This window comes from Camellia sinensis, chromosome 9, assembly GCF_055761805.1.
Source record: "Camellia sinensis isolate YWXY chromosome 9, ASM5576180v1, whole genome shotgun sequence".
Taxonomy (NCBI): Eukaryota; Viridiplantae; Streptophyta; class Magnoliopsida; order Ericales; family Theaceae; genus Camellia; species Camellia sinensis.
The window spans coordinates 159,151,861-159,168,586 of NC_138969.1; the positions used below are offsets into that span (position 1 = coordinate 159,151,861).

The following is a 16,726-nucleotide window of genomic DNA, read 5'->3' on the forward strand; positions in this document are numbered from 1 at the left end:
CGACATTTGATTCCGGTTAGCTTTTTCAACGGTCCGACATGACCCCATAAACTGTTTCGACATTGATTCCGGTTAGCATCTCCATCGGTCCGGTGTGACCTCGTCACCTGTCCAGACTTTATCTGCTACAACGGTTTGCCACAACCATACAGTGTCCTCTACAACGTTATGACACCACCATTCAGTGTCCTCTACAACGTTATGACACCACCATATAGTGTCCTCTACAACGTTATGACACCACCATACAGTGTCCTCTACAACGTTATGACACCACCATACAGTGTCCTCTACCACGTTATGACACCACCATACAGTGTCCTCTACAACGTTATGACACCACCATCCAGTGTCCTCTACCACGTTATGACACCACCTTTCAGTGTCTTCACCAACGGTCTGACACGACCATACAGTGTCTCCTATCTTTTTTTATTTTTATGTATTTTCTTGTTTTGTTCCTCTCTCCAAACTCAAGTTGGTTAGTTTCTATCCTCCTTGAGTTTGCGGGGGGCTGTTAGAATTTACCATCCACTACACCACTACCACCTCACCTACTCCACTAAACCTAACCCACTACACCACTACCACCATCTACTACACCTACATCCACTACACCTACATCTATATAAGGAACCATTTGTAATAGACAGAAAATCAATCAATTCATTAATCAATAATACATAAATTCTAACACAATATAATAACAAACAGCAAGGAACAAAGCTAAAAACAAGCACACATTACTTTTAAAACAACATAACAACAAATATAACCAGGATAACATTTCAAAGACACCTTAAATATAAAGAAACTGGAACCGTGAACAGTAAGTAACTTGTCCATTTGGAAAAACAATTGAAACAGCCGGGCCCATTCACAAAAAAGATGCCTAGTCCAACAAAGAAATAGGAAACAGAAGCAACAAATATATATATATATATATATATCAGACCCTAAACCCTAAACCCTAAACAGTTGCCATTGTCACAACTTACAGGAAGAGGAAATGACACCAGCAATCTTGACATGTGGAACGAGAGATTAAAAAACCTAGATCTTGTATGACTTAATACTTTCTTATGACGATAACGGATATTTAGTATTGCAACGATTTGTTTCTCATTTGGTCTAACATGAACTGCATGAAAGAGAATTTTCACCTACAAGTAACTGGTACAAGATCCATTCAAACTTCACGTCTTCCCATAGAAAATGATACCAACAAAAGGAGGGTCAAGTGTAAGGTGTAAATGCAGAAAAAAATTATCTAAGCATGACACCAGATGATGTGATCTTTGTATGCTACAACATCACAAATTTACAGTATCGAATGCATGAAACATGAGCATACTTGGCCCACTTGCCAACAGCTTTGTCAAAAAGAAACAGCTCCATCAGATTGAAAAAGAAGTAGCCACTTTACTTCATCCCAAAAAAAGAAAAAACATAGAATTTTTGTAGCAGTAAAATAAAAGCTTGTTTCTCAAGAACAATACAGTGATTGGTCTGGCTCAAGACCTAATGCATCCTGAAATAACTAACTTGACAATGGTTATCTTACTAATCACTAAACACATCTATCCTATTACCACATAGAATGAATATTTGACCAGAAAAAAGGTTGTTGGCACTGGCACATGTACCACTTTACAGGGATTGTGTTGGAACAAATATTAAACAAATATCAAAACGAAGACATAGAAATTTAAACATTTTAATTATCATGCCGAGTTTGCATGTCTTTCTCATCAAGATCAATATACAAGAACTTCAAAATAAATAATACAAAAATAATCCAGTTTTAGCATAGGCATCCACGATGCATTGCCAAAGATTTTCTAAAGTAGGAATGTTTCTTGCATATGGATATATTCTCACATCCAGACAAACATCATGCATTAAAACTTCAAGGAACAATGCACGATAAATAAAGTCAAATTAAAGAAGGAAGAAAATGCCTAATACATAAATTTGGACAATAATACGGAAGGTGTTTAGTAGAAAATCTAGAGAGACACACCCATTTTCCCTAACAGAACGCCTAAAAACATCCCTTGCTTCTCCAGGTTTTCCCTCATTCCTTTTGTCCATGTCTCGGGCCTGACAAAACACAGCATGATGAATGGAAGAAGCAGAAACACTTAAAGCACAACAATTAGTGCAAATATGTACCAACCTTCCATTTAAATCTATCATCTAACACGCTCCTTTGAGCTTCTGTCAGCTTTCCAACATATCTCCATATGTCATCACCTAAGAAAAAATTGAATCAGACAGCCCAAGCAGCTGACACTAAAGAATACAATAAACATTCTAAGAAAACTACTAAATAAATAATTTTCTGTAAGCAAGCATTGGCATTTCTTCCCAAAGTTAAAATTAATGGAAAAAGGATTAAAACAAACACAATGCCTAGAAGCAATCAATTAAAAATTAAGCAGGATTTAAAACTTCAAGCCCTTGTGTATTCCAAGAAACCAAACACCAAATAAAGTCTACAGCTTGATAAGAGCAGAACTCACCAAAGATCTTATAACCTGTAGCTAGAGTATTTAAAGCAGCCTTCCGAATTTCACCATCTCGTTCTGCTGTTAGGCTTGCAACAAGCTGCAAGGATTTCAACTGCCCCACAATCTGTAGGCAAATTATAGAAGACTCAGCACCTTTCAAAGAAGAAAAAAGATCAAATAGCATTCCATATTTTACCTCTGCTCCATGGTTATCAATTAAGAATCCAACAAGATCCACACACTCAATCCGGGTTCGATTGTTTCTGGAACGCAAACCCTCCAAGACATAAGGAAAAGTTTTTGCTGCTGAAAATGCATGAATGATTTGTTTAATCAATTCTCGCATTTTTTCTCGTACTTTCTCAATGTTATGTCCAGACTGCAGTAAACGAAGAAGGCAAAAATTCAAAAATATGTTTGAAAATCCTGATGTCATGATAACCAAACTAAGAAAATCCAAACACAAGTAATGGTGGTACTTAAAAATTAGCATTAAACAAGTAAAAATGAAAGCATCTCAACCCGGCGAAAACTTTGGGCCAAGTTCTAACCTCCAAACATAGCCAGGCAAATCCAAACCAAACAAAAAGAAAGAGGCAAACAGATCCATAACAATTTTTATGGGGCCTAACCCAGAAACAACATACTGATACTAAAGAAAAGGTCAATCTATGTTATAAACACTGCAATATCTCCCCAAAATATATATATATATAGGGAAAAAAAATTGGAAAGAAAGAAAGCAAGAAAACAGAACAGATTGAATTCTGACAAAGGATTCAGGACAAAAACTGCCAGCACGCAAATTTTCCACCCTCTTTTCAGCTTGGGCAAAACAAAACTGCAAATTTCTAACAGAATCTAGAGGCATTAAATTCAAGCAGTTAAGGCTTCTTGTACCTTCTCAATCAAGCAAGGAAGAAAAATGGCCGCTTCTGACTCCGTCATCATGTAACCCTTACTCCTTAATGTATCAAAAAGTTCAGGAAGAAATTCGAGTACCTTTTTTTGAATAACACAAAAACTGAATTTAATAGCATCTAACCCATTACCTGAATTGACTGCAGAATGAACATCTAAACACGCAGAATTAATCAAATACCATACCTTCAGTAGGCATGTTGTGTTAGATTCACAGAAACGCAAAACAAACCACCTGAGAAGTATATCCAGAATTTCAACTATTTCCTTTTCAATGGATCGAAGTGCCTGTAAAGTCAACATAAGCTAGAATTAGGCAGGCCATTCACATATTTAGAGTAAATCCAAATCACCACAAATGTGTAACACAAAAAAGCACCTTATACAGCATCTCAATTCCATCAATTTGCTTCTTGAAGTCTGTGCTCAGAAGCCTCCTATGCAAATCCTCTCTGAAATACTTCATAAGATCATTCTGCGGCATAGAAACAATCAAGGTACCTGCCAAATTCTGAGAGATCCAACAGCAAAGCAAGAAACCATCCGTTGAATGCTCAAAAGCACATACCTCAAGATCTTGTATTTGTTCAAACCGTGGCTCTTCAAATTTAAACTTGCGGACAACCAATCTCTCCCTGTTGGCCTGCACACAGCTCAATCCAATGACAGCTGCACTAAACCAATAAAGTACATAGACTTGAAGCACGTATACCTATCCAATATATACCTTACTCGAATCCTTGACATTCAACAAAGCTTGAGACTGAATGGTGATATCATGCAGAGACATAATTGATTCCGGCCGCGAGACCTTTGTTGAAACAATTCTCTTCCCAAACCATGAAAAAAATCAGTATTTTTATCATTCTTCAAGAAACAGAAACAAAACAATAACTAAAGCGGGTAAAAACATACCGAAGAAACAGGCCTGCTTCCATGCTTTGGTAAACAATCACCATGACCATTAGAGCTAGATTTTCCAACTTTTGAGCTACTTTTGGATGTCAGCCCAGTCGATATTTCCTTTGCCAATTCAAATGTTTCTGAGATCAAAAAAACTATATTAGCATGAAGCTGCAAAGCCGAAGAAACAGAGAAAATGAAACCTCATCAAGGTTTACTACAACATACCTTGGAAAGCCCCATACTGCTTCAGTCGTTCAAGAACAATAGCTAAGGCGGGTCCATGAATATCTTTCATATTCTTAGACACCTGGACATATAATAAGATGATAAAAAGCTCAGGAGTTCTGCTAAATTTCAACAAAATTGAAAAAATGCACCAAAAACTTTGGAGTTCACATACTGTTCCTTGCCCACAAACTCTCAAAATTTCACCAATGCATACTTCTGCTGCTTTACGAACTTCTGCTGATTTATCCTATATGAAAATGGACAAAACATACAATTCAATCAAGTGATAAAATGAATGTGCATATTGCCCTTAGATTAATTTTCGTCTAAAATTTTCAAAATTTCTATACTGAATACCATCATAGCAAAAGCAGTTGGTTTTAGGAGATGTATGGCATCAACCATATCATTTAATCCGCTCAGTTGCTTTGATACCCAATCAAAAAGGTCCTTGCGCCCTTCAGCACCAAGCTTAGCGTCCATTAGAGCAGCAGTAAGGCAAGGCATCTAAGACAGAAAAAAATTGTCATGGTATTAGAGAAGTGGGATGAATAAAACAAAAGGTAAACAAATATAGAAAAATTCGAGACGCAAACCATTTTGTCAAGATGAACAGCAGCAAGCCAAGAATCTAGAGTAGTCAAAGTGCTTTCTCTCATATGCTTTTTATTGTCACCAATGCATTTCAAAACATCTGATAGAATACCCTGCAAGAAACCACTTTCCAGTATTAACGTAAAATTTAAAGGACAATAGAATACAAAGCTATAACAAAATCTAGGATTAACAAAAAACCTTGCTAGACTTTTCAACAGCTGGTCCCATTGCAGATGCAACAGCACCAACAGCAGACAAAGTTGCCATTACTAAATTTTTGTTGCTGTCATAGAGGCGCCCTCTCAGAGCACCAAACAACTCCACTGAAAGTCAAAATCAAAACAAAAATCAAGGGATTGGTTACACAAAAGCAATAGCCTTAAAGCAAAAGAAGTAACACTAACATGTTGACAATACAGTACAAATGTATCACTGTTGCATGTATGTAAATGACATAATACCAGTTCCCGTTGGTTGGATGCGTTTATTGGCCTCTTCCAAGATTTTATTTACAGCTTCAATTGATTCTAAACGAACCTGGAACAAAAAGAAACAGCATATTCAGGAGGATCATTCCAATCAAGAGTTCATTCATCGCAACCACACAAAAACAAGAGTTACAAGACCATTTTACAATAAACTATTTATGGTAAAACCCAGACCTTCCAATCAGCACTTTCAAAGCCCTTCAGCAACATAGGTGTAATCTTTCCACTAATATCTTCACGTGGTAGGCTATCTAGCCCACCACCAGACAATGATGATGTGAATTCCAATACCTTTATAGTTTTCTTTGGAACTGCAGATGCACCCTGCAACAAATTAATAGAGCAATTAAGAACCTCAAAATAATAAATCATCAGGAACAGAACGGTGGACCCCATCTCAATCATACCTCAAATGGATTTTTTTCATACTCTGCTTCAAGTGCACTAAGAAGAGCAGGTTTGATGTCTGCAAGAAATCCCTTGATATCTGCTACAAAAAATGATACCTTAGAATTCCCCTCATCAGGACAAGATACCCATGGTTTCACAAACCAGTTGACGACTAACCTGGACCAACAAACTTATGTAAAGCACCAATTAGTTTAATAGTGGCATTTCTTGTGCCAGCAGCACTCGATTGCAAACCGGTATCTTTGCAAAAGTCAATTAAATCCTATAAAAAACAATCAGAAATATCCCACTATCACAATTTGAACAAGGACATTTCTACTCACAGGTACAATAAGTGAATAAATAATCAATTCACTAATTGTCATAATATGCACTGCAACACTTATCCACAAGGAAAACCAAAAGAAGAATATATGAAATTCGATGAGATGATAACAATAAGAACTGGAAACACCTTAAGTTTCAAGTGTGAAACACCAAAGTCTTCAACTGCAGAAACCATCCATAAAATGCCCTCACTAAGAACTTTGGGATTCTTGTGCTCCTTCAAGATTTTGAAAAGCTAGAACAAAGCAAACTCAAAGATATTAGTCAAACCAACAAAGTAGGGAAAAATTACCAAATCAATAGAAGAGCAGACCTTCCTTCCTCAGTAGGGGACTCCAGCTAAGTATTAATTTACCATTCATACTCACCTACTACACTCCACTACTCACACTCACCTACTACACTCCACTACTCCTCACCTACTACCCAAACCCTCTCCTATATAATGCCACTCTGATTTGTAATACAAAATATCAATCTTGTAATACATCAATATATATCAATCAATAATACATCAGTTTTTCTTACATGGTATCAGAGCGGGTTTAGAATCTAGTATTTTCACTTCCTGGCGGGCGGCAACCTCACCTTAGCCGCCCGCCGGGCCTCAATCTAATCCGCTAGAATTTTCTACACCATTCTTCTCTTCAAATGGATCCGATCTGGGTTCGCCAACTGACGGCGCCGTTGTGTGTTTCCGGTCTCGCAACCTCCCTCGGAGGTGGAAGCAAATCAAAGCACCCGAATTCACCACACCCTCAGCCGTCGAACCCTTTCCCTTCTCATCTTGCTCGCCACTACCGCCACTCCCCACAGGACTCTGCTGTAAACACATTACAGTGACCAGTCTCCAATCCAAACTCAGATTTTTGGTGATCTTTGTACCAGGGCGATCCATCATCAGATGCGCTCTCCGGTGGACCATTCTGGAGAACCGCTGATCCCGATCCATCAGAAAAATTTGGTGTCTTCTCTGGATTCTCATCAGATGAGCAGCTCTGAGAGATCTGCTGTTCTGTTAGAATGGGCTGGCCAAATAGCAAGAACATAGGTGTCTTTGTTTCGTTATCTTTCTTTGAATTTTGGGTAGAAATTCCCATGGTGAGCCAGCAAGATAAATTCTTGTTGTCCTTTGGATTGTCCGTAAGGTTGCCAATGGGAACTCTAGGTGGTTGGACAGCATAATCAAGTCGCTGCGATCCAAGGGGAAACAGACCCGAGTGAAGTTTGTTGAAGTGGAGATCTGCGGAAGATAGTCCAAAGTGAGCATGCCTGGCTCAACATCTCTGATCTTTCTATGCCAAACAAGTTGGCCAGATTTCTGTAAAGCTCTTCGTATGATCCAAGGGCTGAGAGGTCAAGGGTCCGACCCACATCCACCACTTTTGCACAAACCCATATAACCACAGCAGAGCCCATCATTCACCACTTTTGTCTCCCTCTTTTCCTTTCTTTTTCTTTTCCTATTCTCCTTTTCTACTTTCCAACTAACCCATGTGCACCTTTCTTTTATTATTATTATTATTTTTTTTTTTCATCACCTTTAGTTGCTGCTTTATTGATTAATTAAATTATTGGATCCATTCTTACACAGTATTATCATACGCCACACCCACTCCATTTCTTTATGTTTTTCTTTTATTTCCTTCTTTCCACCCACTCTTGTTCCCCACTCATAGTTTTTTATATTTATTTTATTTCCTCTTTTGACAAGGACCCGAACCACACAGTGTTTTGCACACCCATCACCTTCTTTCCTTTATTTTATTTTTTATTACTTTAACCTTCCGAAATTTTTCTTCACATTTATCCCCCACTTCATTTTATTTCTTATTATTATTCTTTTTTTCCACCAAAAAAAAAAACAAAAAAAAACAAAAAAAAAAACACAACGACGTAGATGCACTGCACACCAAACTCAACGTCCTTTTATTCATCTCAGGGGATCCACCCCGATCACACTTTTACATCAAAACAAACACAAAAAAAAAAAAAAAAAAACAAAAAAAAAAAAACAAACAAACAACCTCATCCACAGGCGGGATTTTTTCTTCTCTACTCTGCCGCCGGTCTTTTCTTCTTGCCTCCGTCCTGGGCGGCCCTTGCCGGTGTTGCCTCCGTGTTTCCCACTCCACTGGGCATGATCACTACTCCCTGCTCCTCCACTGCAGCATATGGCGGACCTCCAAATCGAAACATCACGGTGGCCTTCCGCTTCAGCTCCTTGTTTTCTGCCTTTAGCACACTTATCTCTGCTCGCGCATCCTTATACATGCGTTGGAGCAGAGCCAGTTGGGAGTTTAATTGCTGCACCTCATTTGTCCTACTCTGCAGCCGGTTCGATAGGTTTGTGACCGCCGTCATGCTTTCCACACATACCTTCAAAGTATACTGATTGGCCTCCACATCCGACAGCACTGCCATTCTTTGCTCCACAGACCGCATCGGAAAGTTCAACGGAGTATACCCAGCGGTGTTTGGTTGAGGTTCCAGTGCCACCGCACCAGTTCTCTCTCTCGTTGACTCGTTGAGGTCGGGAAAGAGGGTGAGCAGTCCACGGGAAGACGAGGACGAGGCCATTTTTCTGGGCAACAGAGTGTTACAGCGTATTACAGAGTTTCTCTCTCCGCACAACAGTGTTACAGCCTCTCTCTCTCAGCACAACGAAGAGTTTTACAGAGGATTTTGCAGTTTTTTTGCTTCTGCATCGGCCTCAGGCTCTGTCATGGTTAAATAGCCGAGGCAGCCACGCGCATCGCGCGCCTCTTGCCGCCCGACACACTGGCACGCCTTTTCATGGCACATCTTTTGATAAAATGGACACGCCTTTTGATGGCACACCTTTTGATGAATTGGGCACGCCTTTTGATGGCACGCCTTTTTTGACAACTTTGGGCACACCTTTTGAGGGTGCAACTTTTTTATGGGTCCGACAAGACTCTGTAAACTGTCCCGACATTGATTCCGGTTAGCTCCTTTATGGGTCCGACAAGACTCTGTAAACTGTCCCGACATAGATTCCGGTTAGTTTCTACAAGGGTCCGACAAGACACCGTAAACTGTCACAACAACTGTCACAACATTGTCTTCTACAACGGTCCGACATGACCCCATAAACTGTCTTCTACAACGGTCCGACATGACCCCATAAACTGTCTTCTACATCGGTTTGACACCCCCATACAGTGTCCTCTACAACGTTATGACACCACCATCCAGTGTCTTCACCAACGGTCTGACACGACCATACAGTGTCTCCTATCCTTTTTTATTTTTATGTATTTTATTATTTTGTTCCTCTCTTCAAACTCAAGTTGGTTAGTTTCTATCCTCCTTGAGTTTGCGGGGGGCTGTTAGAATTTACCATTCATACTCACCTACTACACTCCACTACTCACACTCACCTACTACACTCCACTACTCCTCACCTACTACCCAAACCCTCTCCTATATAATGCCACTCTGATTTGTAATACAAAATATCAATCTTGTAATACATCAATATATATCAATCAATAATACATCAGTTTTTCTTACAGTATATGCTACATGTAGACCTTTATTTATAGCCAAATTAATGAAGTATGAAAAGTGCAGACAGACTTACTCTTTCAAAAATAAATCCTGGGCCTACAGCTTCAGAAAAAGTAGTAAGGCACTTCATGGCATGAGCACGGGTCTTGACATCTGCAACCCGCTCACTTATGCCTATCAATAAGGCATATTAAATCAAAATTATAAATCAGTCAATGGATAGAAACTGCCATAATACAACTGCAACTTAAGCAAAAAACTATCCAACCAGATGTGGTAGAGGCCACTGGCTGAAAAAACCAGGCCCCAGACACCAATTATCCAATTCAAGTATGTTTAAACAATCCCACTGTACTCCTTGATGTTTAACAACCCGAATACTCACCAAGAAGGCAAAGAACAACACATTTTTTCGGAAACTTGGATGCAGATGCAGCTATATGGGTGATAACATCAACAACCTGTTGCTGGACCTGTAATTTTCCATACATGCTGATCAATAAACTATCAATACCCATACATTCCCCGCCAATAAGATAAGCAAAAAAGTTAAATACCTGAACGTTTTTCTCACTCCATCCAGGAACAGCACAGAGTAAACGGATTAAGACCTCTGCTGACCGGTCGAGTTCCTCTATCCCTTCCACTTGCTCTTTAAATGAGACAATTGCTGCGACAATGGGAGAGGAAGTATTAGTTAAGCCTTAAATGAAACAGCAAGAGATGAGAGTATAACACGGGCAAAATTACAAACAAAAGGTATAAAGGATGTACAACCAAACAGGGATATAAAGGATAAAACTTAATCACTTTACTTGCTACATATATAAAATTTGAACCAGAAACCCCAACATCACAACATGCACACGGCATATAACAATTACTACAATCCCAAACTTTAAAGAAAATAAATGATCAGCAAGTGATTTCCAACTCGAATCTAAGATGCCATTATAGGTATGACATAAAATTAAAAAATAAAATAAAATAAAAAGTTAAAAACGAACAATTTGAAGCAGGGATTATCACACTACGATATGAATCAACATGAAATGTGTCGCGTATGTGTAGCTAAGAAATTGAATGATCCTACAACAGGGATAAGGCAATATTGACTTGACAATGGTAAAATCAAACCGTCAGACAGAGAAAAGTTTTAACACATACAAGCATGATTATAAACACGTCACCTCTGCACATAGAAGGTCCTGAGAAAATTTTGGCCAAGACACTAAACCAGTAATTTATACAAATACTTTAATATTTATCCACCTATTAAGCTACTTAATAACAGGTCAAATCATACTCCAATCCAACCACTATTTCAATGATCGCTAATTGAGGTTTCAGCACTTATATCAGACAACAGTTCCATCTCTAGGTAACATACCTTACAAATGAGGAATCAAATCACAACCTAGCAGAAACTTATTCAGGAATTTTTTTTATTTTTGTTGGCAACAAAAGAAATTTATTAAAAAGTAAAAAAGTAGAAGAAGAGGGGATAAGAAGCCAACTGAAGAGAAAAAAAAGGGGGAGGGGGGAGAAAGGAATCTTCACACTCTACAAATAGCACTTCAATCTCTAGAAATAAAAATAATTGAATCCCTTTAAGAGAAAGGGACCCCAAACCCAATCTCCTACAAAAATCCTAGCATTCCTTTCTAGACATAAAACCCAAAGAACTGCACAAACAACACATCCCCAAAGAGCCAAAGCATAGGCACTTGAAACGAATCCTGTAAAATTAATGCATAACAAATTCTCACAAGAGAATGGTATATCCCAATCCTCCATCAAATGAAATACTTTCCACCATAAAGATAGAGTCAAAGGACAACGCAAAAATAAATTCTCCGTACTTTCCGGAAACTAGTACCAACGTGACCTTCTCTTTTCAACCAAATCATTTGTATTAAGTTTCTTATGAGTCAATGTCCATGCAAATAACCACCAGGGGTGGTGGCCTAGTAGAGAAGGCATCCCTCTCCACAAGTGTGACCCAGATTCCTGGGAGTGGTGAATTCCGCTGCTTCACAGCTGGCTCTCTTCGGAGATCCCGCCTATACTCCCCTCGAAACCTGAGCTCGTCTGTGGCATGTGGTTGGACTCTATTGGTGCCTTGATGGTGGGTCCCTTCCTTTGGGTTGGGTTAAATCAAGCCAGCAACCGGCTACCTCGGGGCCTAAGCCCACGGATACAGTGATGACACCTCAAAGCATCCTTTTTTTTTTCTTTTTTTTTACAGTTCAAAAAAAAAATGTCCATGCAAATAATTTAACCTTAAGAGGGCACACAAGCATCCCAAATCAGCTCATTAAGGGGGAAGTAATTGTACATTTGGATTGTCAATAGGACTATCAAAACAGGACTTCCAAGAGAACAACCTGGAAGAACGAAGAATCCACACCCTTTTTCAAAGGAAACATTAGACAAAGAAACATTCTCAAGAATCACCAAAAAGGAAAAGAATTCGGTGGTTTCAAGATCATTCAGATTCCAAAAGAACTAGAAGTCCCATGATATTGAGTGTAAAGAAGATGTGGCCATTGAGGCAATTGAAGAATTATATGCTCTTGATATAACTGATACAATCATGGAAATAAATGAACAAATGGAATCTCTCCCTTCCAAGTGTCCACCGAATTAACTCCTCATAATCAACAAGATATTGATTAAAAACAGAAAAAGCTCATTGGCCCTGTTTGATTGGGGGATATAAAGATTGGGATTGGATATTATATCCGGTGGGGTCCATATATCCCATGTTTGCAATTTTTTTTTGAAGGGGATATAATATCCGGTGGGATTGTATATCCCCCAAAAGTGGAGGATATACAATACCACACCCCCCCCCCCATTATATCATATCCCCTTGGTGGGGATATGATGTAAAAAGTCCAATTTACCCTTTTTTCTATCTAACATAATATAATTTAATATATTTTTTTGAATTTAATATAATATAATTATTGAATTTAATTTAATATTATTGAATTTAATATAATATAAATATTATTGAATTTAATATAATATAATATTATATTATTTAATTTAATTTAATTTAATATAATATAATTTAATACAAATTTTGAATTTAATATAATATAATATTATTGAATTGAATTTAATATAATATAATTTAATATAAAATTTTGAATTTAATATAATATAATTATTGAATTTAATTTAATATAAATATTATTGAATTTAATTTAATATAATATAATATTATTTAATTTAATATAATATAATTATTGAATTTAATTTAATATAAATATTATTGAATTTAATTTAATTTAATATAATATTATTTAATTTAAACCAAATTTTGAATTTAATATAATATAATATAATATTATTTAATTTAATTTAATTTAATATAATATTATTGAATTTAATTTAATATAAATTTTGAATTTAATATAATATAATATTATTTAATTTAATTTAATATAATATAATATTATGAGGGCAATCTTGGAAATTACTTGTTATATCCCACAATATATTTTGTAAAACAAACATGCATAACATATATCCAATCTTATATATCAAGTCAACAAACATGACTTGGGGGATATACTATCCAATACTTATATCCTATTCATTATATATCCTGACTAAATCCCACATCATATTATATCCTCCATTTTATATCCAACGAAACAAACGGGGCCTTAGGCCTTGTGAGATATATTTCTATGGATAACGGTAAATTTCAGACATATTATTATTGTCTATACACAGCTACATCCTTCTAAATGATAAAAATAAAAAATAAAATAAAATAAATGGCAATTCACCTAAATAGGCAAATAAAATGGCACATAAATTTGATTAATCACACATGTGACGTTTCATACACTGAAAATCAAGTCAAAAAATTTTATACTTTTGCATTACCCATCATGATTACTAAAACTCGTGGTAAAAGTTCAAGAGAAATCATAGAAACTGACAACTTCCAAATTGATCATAGAGAATAACCTTCCAGCCGCTCTTTCCATACAGCACTCTTCAATTTTGAAACAGAATCTGCTTGCACAATAGAACCTAATCTGCTTTCAATCTCTTCAAGAGTCATATCAGCTGGCTGCAAATATTAAGTAGGCCAAGAAGTAGTGTAACTTTCAATGTTTGTTCATTGAGAATAAGCAAAAAAAGGACAAACATCAAATAGATAAAACAAAATCAATGATTTACCTCAACATCTTCAGGTTCAACTGGTTTTGATGTTTTTAATTGACCGGCAGCATCTCCTTTTTTATTGACACCTGATTTTACAGCCCCTCCTTTCTTACTAGCAGGCTAAGAAAACACTTAGACTAGATCAATCGAGTACCCAGATACAGGGAATGTTATCTAACACAAGATGCATATAACACCAAATATGCTACAAAAAATATATTATAAGAACACAATACTCACAGCTGCTTGAACATGCTTTTTCCCACTAAGCATGCTTGCTGCTGACCTTCTGGTGAATGATCCTTCTGAAGCCTGCAAGCAGATTATCATCAGCACAATATTGAAGTTATCTAACCACAACAAAGTATATAGGTTGGAGTGACATCTTAGAAGTGTAAATTCATGAGATCATAATTTTACACGCATTCAGCAATCAGGATTAAATTAACTACTCCCTCCGTCTCAATTTATTTGTCCATTTTGGGGAATCCAACAAGCAGTCATTACACATCAATTCAAAATTTAAAATACTTTTACCATAATAATACCCTTTGATTTTGAATTTTAAAATGTGTTTGTACTTGTGTATAATGGGTAATTTGGACATCTAAAAAATTTCAATACCCAAAATAGAAAGTGGACAAATATTTTGGGATGGACCAAAATGGAAAGGTGGACAAAAAAATGGGACGGAGGGAGTACTATATCATGATTTGATTTTACACTTCTCCAAGCGAGTACTCGAAAATAGTTTTACCACAATGAAAATAGAAATGATAATATCATCCATGAAAAAGATTTGTAATCCAAAATGCATGAGATGAGTCATCTCATGACCCAAAGCAAAGACCAAGGAAATGCCACAAGGCACAAACTTTAAGGGTAGAGTGACCTGATTATTGTGCAACACTGGGGGTGTTTGGGAACCCAAGTTTGAGGCTAAAATAGCCTCAACCAATAAAAAAGCCTTTTAGCCTCAAACAGTACACTAACCCATTGATTTTTTTTTAAAAAAAAAAAAAGAAAAACAGTGGCTATCGCACGGACAGCCTACACTGTGACCAACACAGTGTAGGCTGAGGCTATCACTGCCATCCCCACAAGCAGTTAAATGACCATTTTTCCCCTGTAGATCAATTTTGGGAAAAATAATGTTAGGGGCAAATTTGTCATTTCAACCTCAAACACATTTTTCAATACAACAACCAACCCAAAAATTTAACCCAACTTCCCAAACAACCACACTATGTGCCATAAAATTTGGGTTATGGTCAAAAATTTTCATTGCACAAATAGCAAATCTACTTCTTCTTCTTTTTTTTCTTTTTTTCTTTTTTTTTTTTTTTCTCTCCAAGAAAGAAAGAATCTGATTATAAAAGGCAAGTATTTGGTTGAGATGCATTACAATAAAACCAGTGAAATTCAAGGAACCATCTACCACTTGCATTCAATGCAATTCTGGCATAGGCTAGATATCGAGTTCCAGACCAGTGGCATCATTACTACCTTAGAAGACAGCTAAGCACGGACACAGGCACACATCTTTAACATGAGGCACAGACATTTAACAAATTAAGCACGCATCTTTAACAAATTAGGCACGGACACGGGTATGCATGGACATGTGTTTCATTAGATCAAAGGGTTGATATCACATTGTTAACAAATTTGGCACAATTGAAAAAGGGGCCTGCCTCACATGCCTCAAGCTCTTCAGCATGCCTTCAATAACACCGAGAAAATCCTATTATTTGTATTTTGTTGATTGATACTACGTTGTAAAGGTTTTAGGTTGTCCAATGAAATAACTATAGGTGTAAAAGTTTAGAGTGAACATAAGAGAAACCTATTTGGATTGGTGGATGTGGGCACAAGGTAGGCCGGGAGTGGATTTAGGCATTAGGGAATGTGTTGAACCACTATAATCTTGGTTGTCATCTTTTAGATTACTTGCACTTCATTTTATATGCTTTGAATGTATGATTGAGTCTGTTAACCTTGAAAATATGAATACTTGAACACGATTAGTTGCAATTAATGGTTTAGATGAATAACCCCTGAGCATAAAACTTGGTGAATGATATAAAAAAATGGAAAACAACTTCGACATCATTAAGAGATTGGTTTCAGGATATAATAGTAAGTCACTTTATTGTGAGCTATTCAAGACAATAAACCAACACATTGAACAAGGAATAAATTAGGTTTAAAGGACTTGAAAAACAAAATACTAGAATTTCCCTATTCACCCCCATCCCTCTAGGACAATTTCTTTAGTTACTTTCTACGATGGCTCATTTTCAATCTCCTTGAAATTTTATCGGATCTGAAGAGTATATCATCTTTGATTTATATTTGGTTATATAGATTCCTTATTGACTTGGTCCTTCCACTGTATCTCATCTTTTATCTAATGAAAATTTCCTGGATTCTTATCTTTAATAGAAGAGAGAAAAAGGAAGGACTAAATTGTAAAAGCATAACCCTTTTTAAATATCCCAAAACATTACATGTATAGATGTTCCTTTCCCCAAAAACATGAGTGTCAGTATTACTTCATAAAGCCCTCACTCCTAGTAGCTCACAGCTAAAGTTTCCAATAGATCATAG

At 36.8% G+C, this 16,726-nt stretch overlaps 1 protein-coding gene across 7 annotated transcripts in view; it reads right to left on the reverse strand.

Moving 5' to 3' along the window:
* The window catches only part of LOC114322539 (protein MOR1), a 71,391-nt gene that overhangs the window by 25,420 nt on the left and 29,245 nt on the right, over positions 1-16,726 (reverse strand). For 5 of the 7 annotated variants that reach the window (XM_082887868.1, XM_028269886.2, XM_028269881.2 and 2 more), the window contains 26 exons: positions 14,357-14,428; positions 14,132-14,236; positions 13,916-14,021; positions 10,483-10,595; positions 10,311-10,398; positions 9,999-10,099; positions 6,519-6,626; positions 6,221-6,326; positions 6,061-6,140; positions 5,828-5,977; positions 5,627-5,702; positions 5,364-5,488; positions 5,165-5,275; positions 4,926-5,075; positions 4,741-4,815; positions 4,566-4,647; positions 4,350-4,477; positions 4,162-4,263; positions 4,003-4,077; positions 3,814-3,909; positions 3,621-3,722; positions 3,414-3,515; positions 2,710-2,892; positions 2,526-2,637; positions 2,180-2,256; positions 2,024-2,103 (listed from right to left, as the gene is read on the reverse strand). In XM_082887868.1, the coding sequence (XP_082743994.1) occupies positions 2,024-2,103; positions 2,180-2,256; positions 2,526-2,637; positions 2,710-2,892; positions 3,414-3,515; positions 3,621-3,722; positions 3,814-3,909; positions 4,003-4,077; positions 4,162-4,263; positions 4,350-4,477; positions 4,566-4,647; positions 4,741-4,815; positions 4,926-5,075; positions 5,165-5,275; positions 5,364-5,488; positions 5,627-5,702; positions 5,828-5,977; positions 6,061-6,140; positions 6,221-6,326; positions 6,519-6,626; positions 9,999-10,099; positions 10,311-10,398; positions 10,483-10,595; positions 13,916-14,021; positions 14,132-14,236; positions 14,357-14,428 (2,705 nt within the window). The remainder of the gene's footprint in view (positions 1-2,023; positions 2,104-2,179; positions 2,257-2,525; positions 2,638-2,709; positions 2,893-3,413; positions 3,516-3,620; positions 3,723-3,813; positions 3,910-4,002; positions 4,078-4,161; positions 4,264-4,349; positions 4,478-4,565; positions 4,648-4,740; positions 4,816-4,925; positions 5,076-5,164; positions 5,276-5,363; positions 5,489-5,626; positions 5,703-5,827; positions 5,978-6,060; positions 6,141-6,220; positions 6,327-6,518; positions 6,627-9,998; positions 10,100-10,310; positions 10,399-10,482; positions 10,596-13,915; positions 14,022-14,131; positions 14,237-14,356; positions 14,429-16,726) is intronic. The other 2 variants (XM_082887869.1, XM_028269883.2) reach the window with 1 other exon arrangement.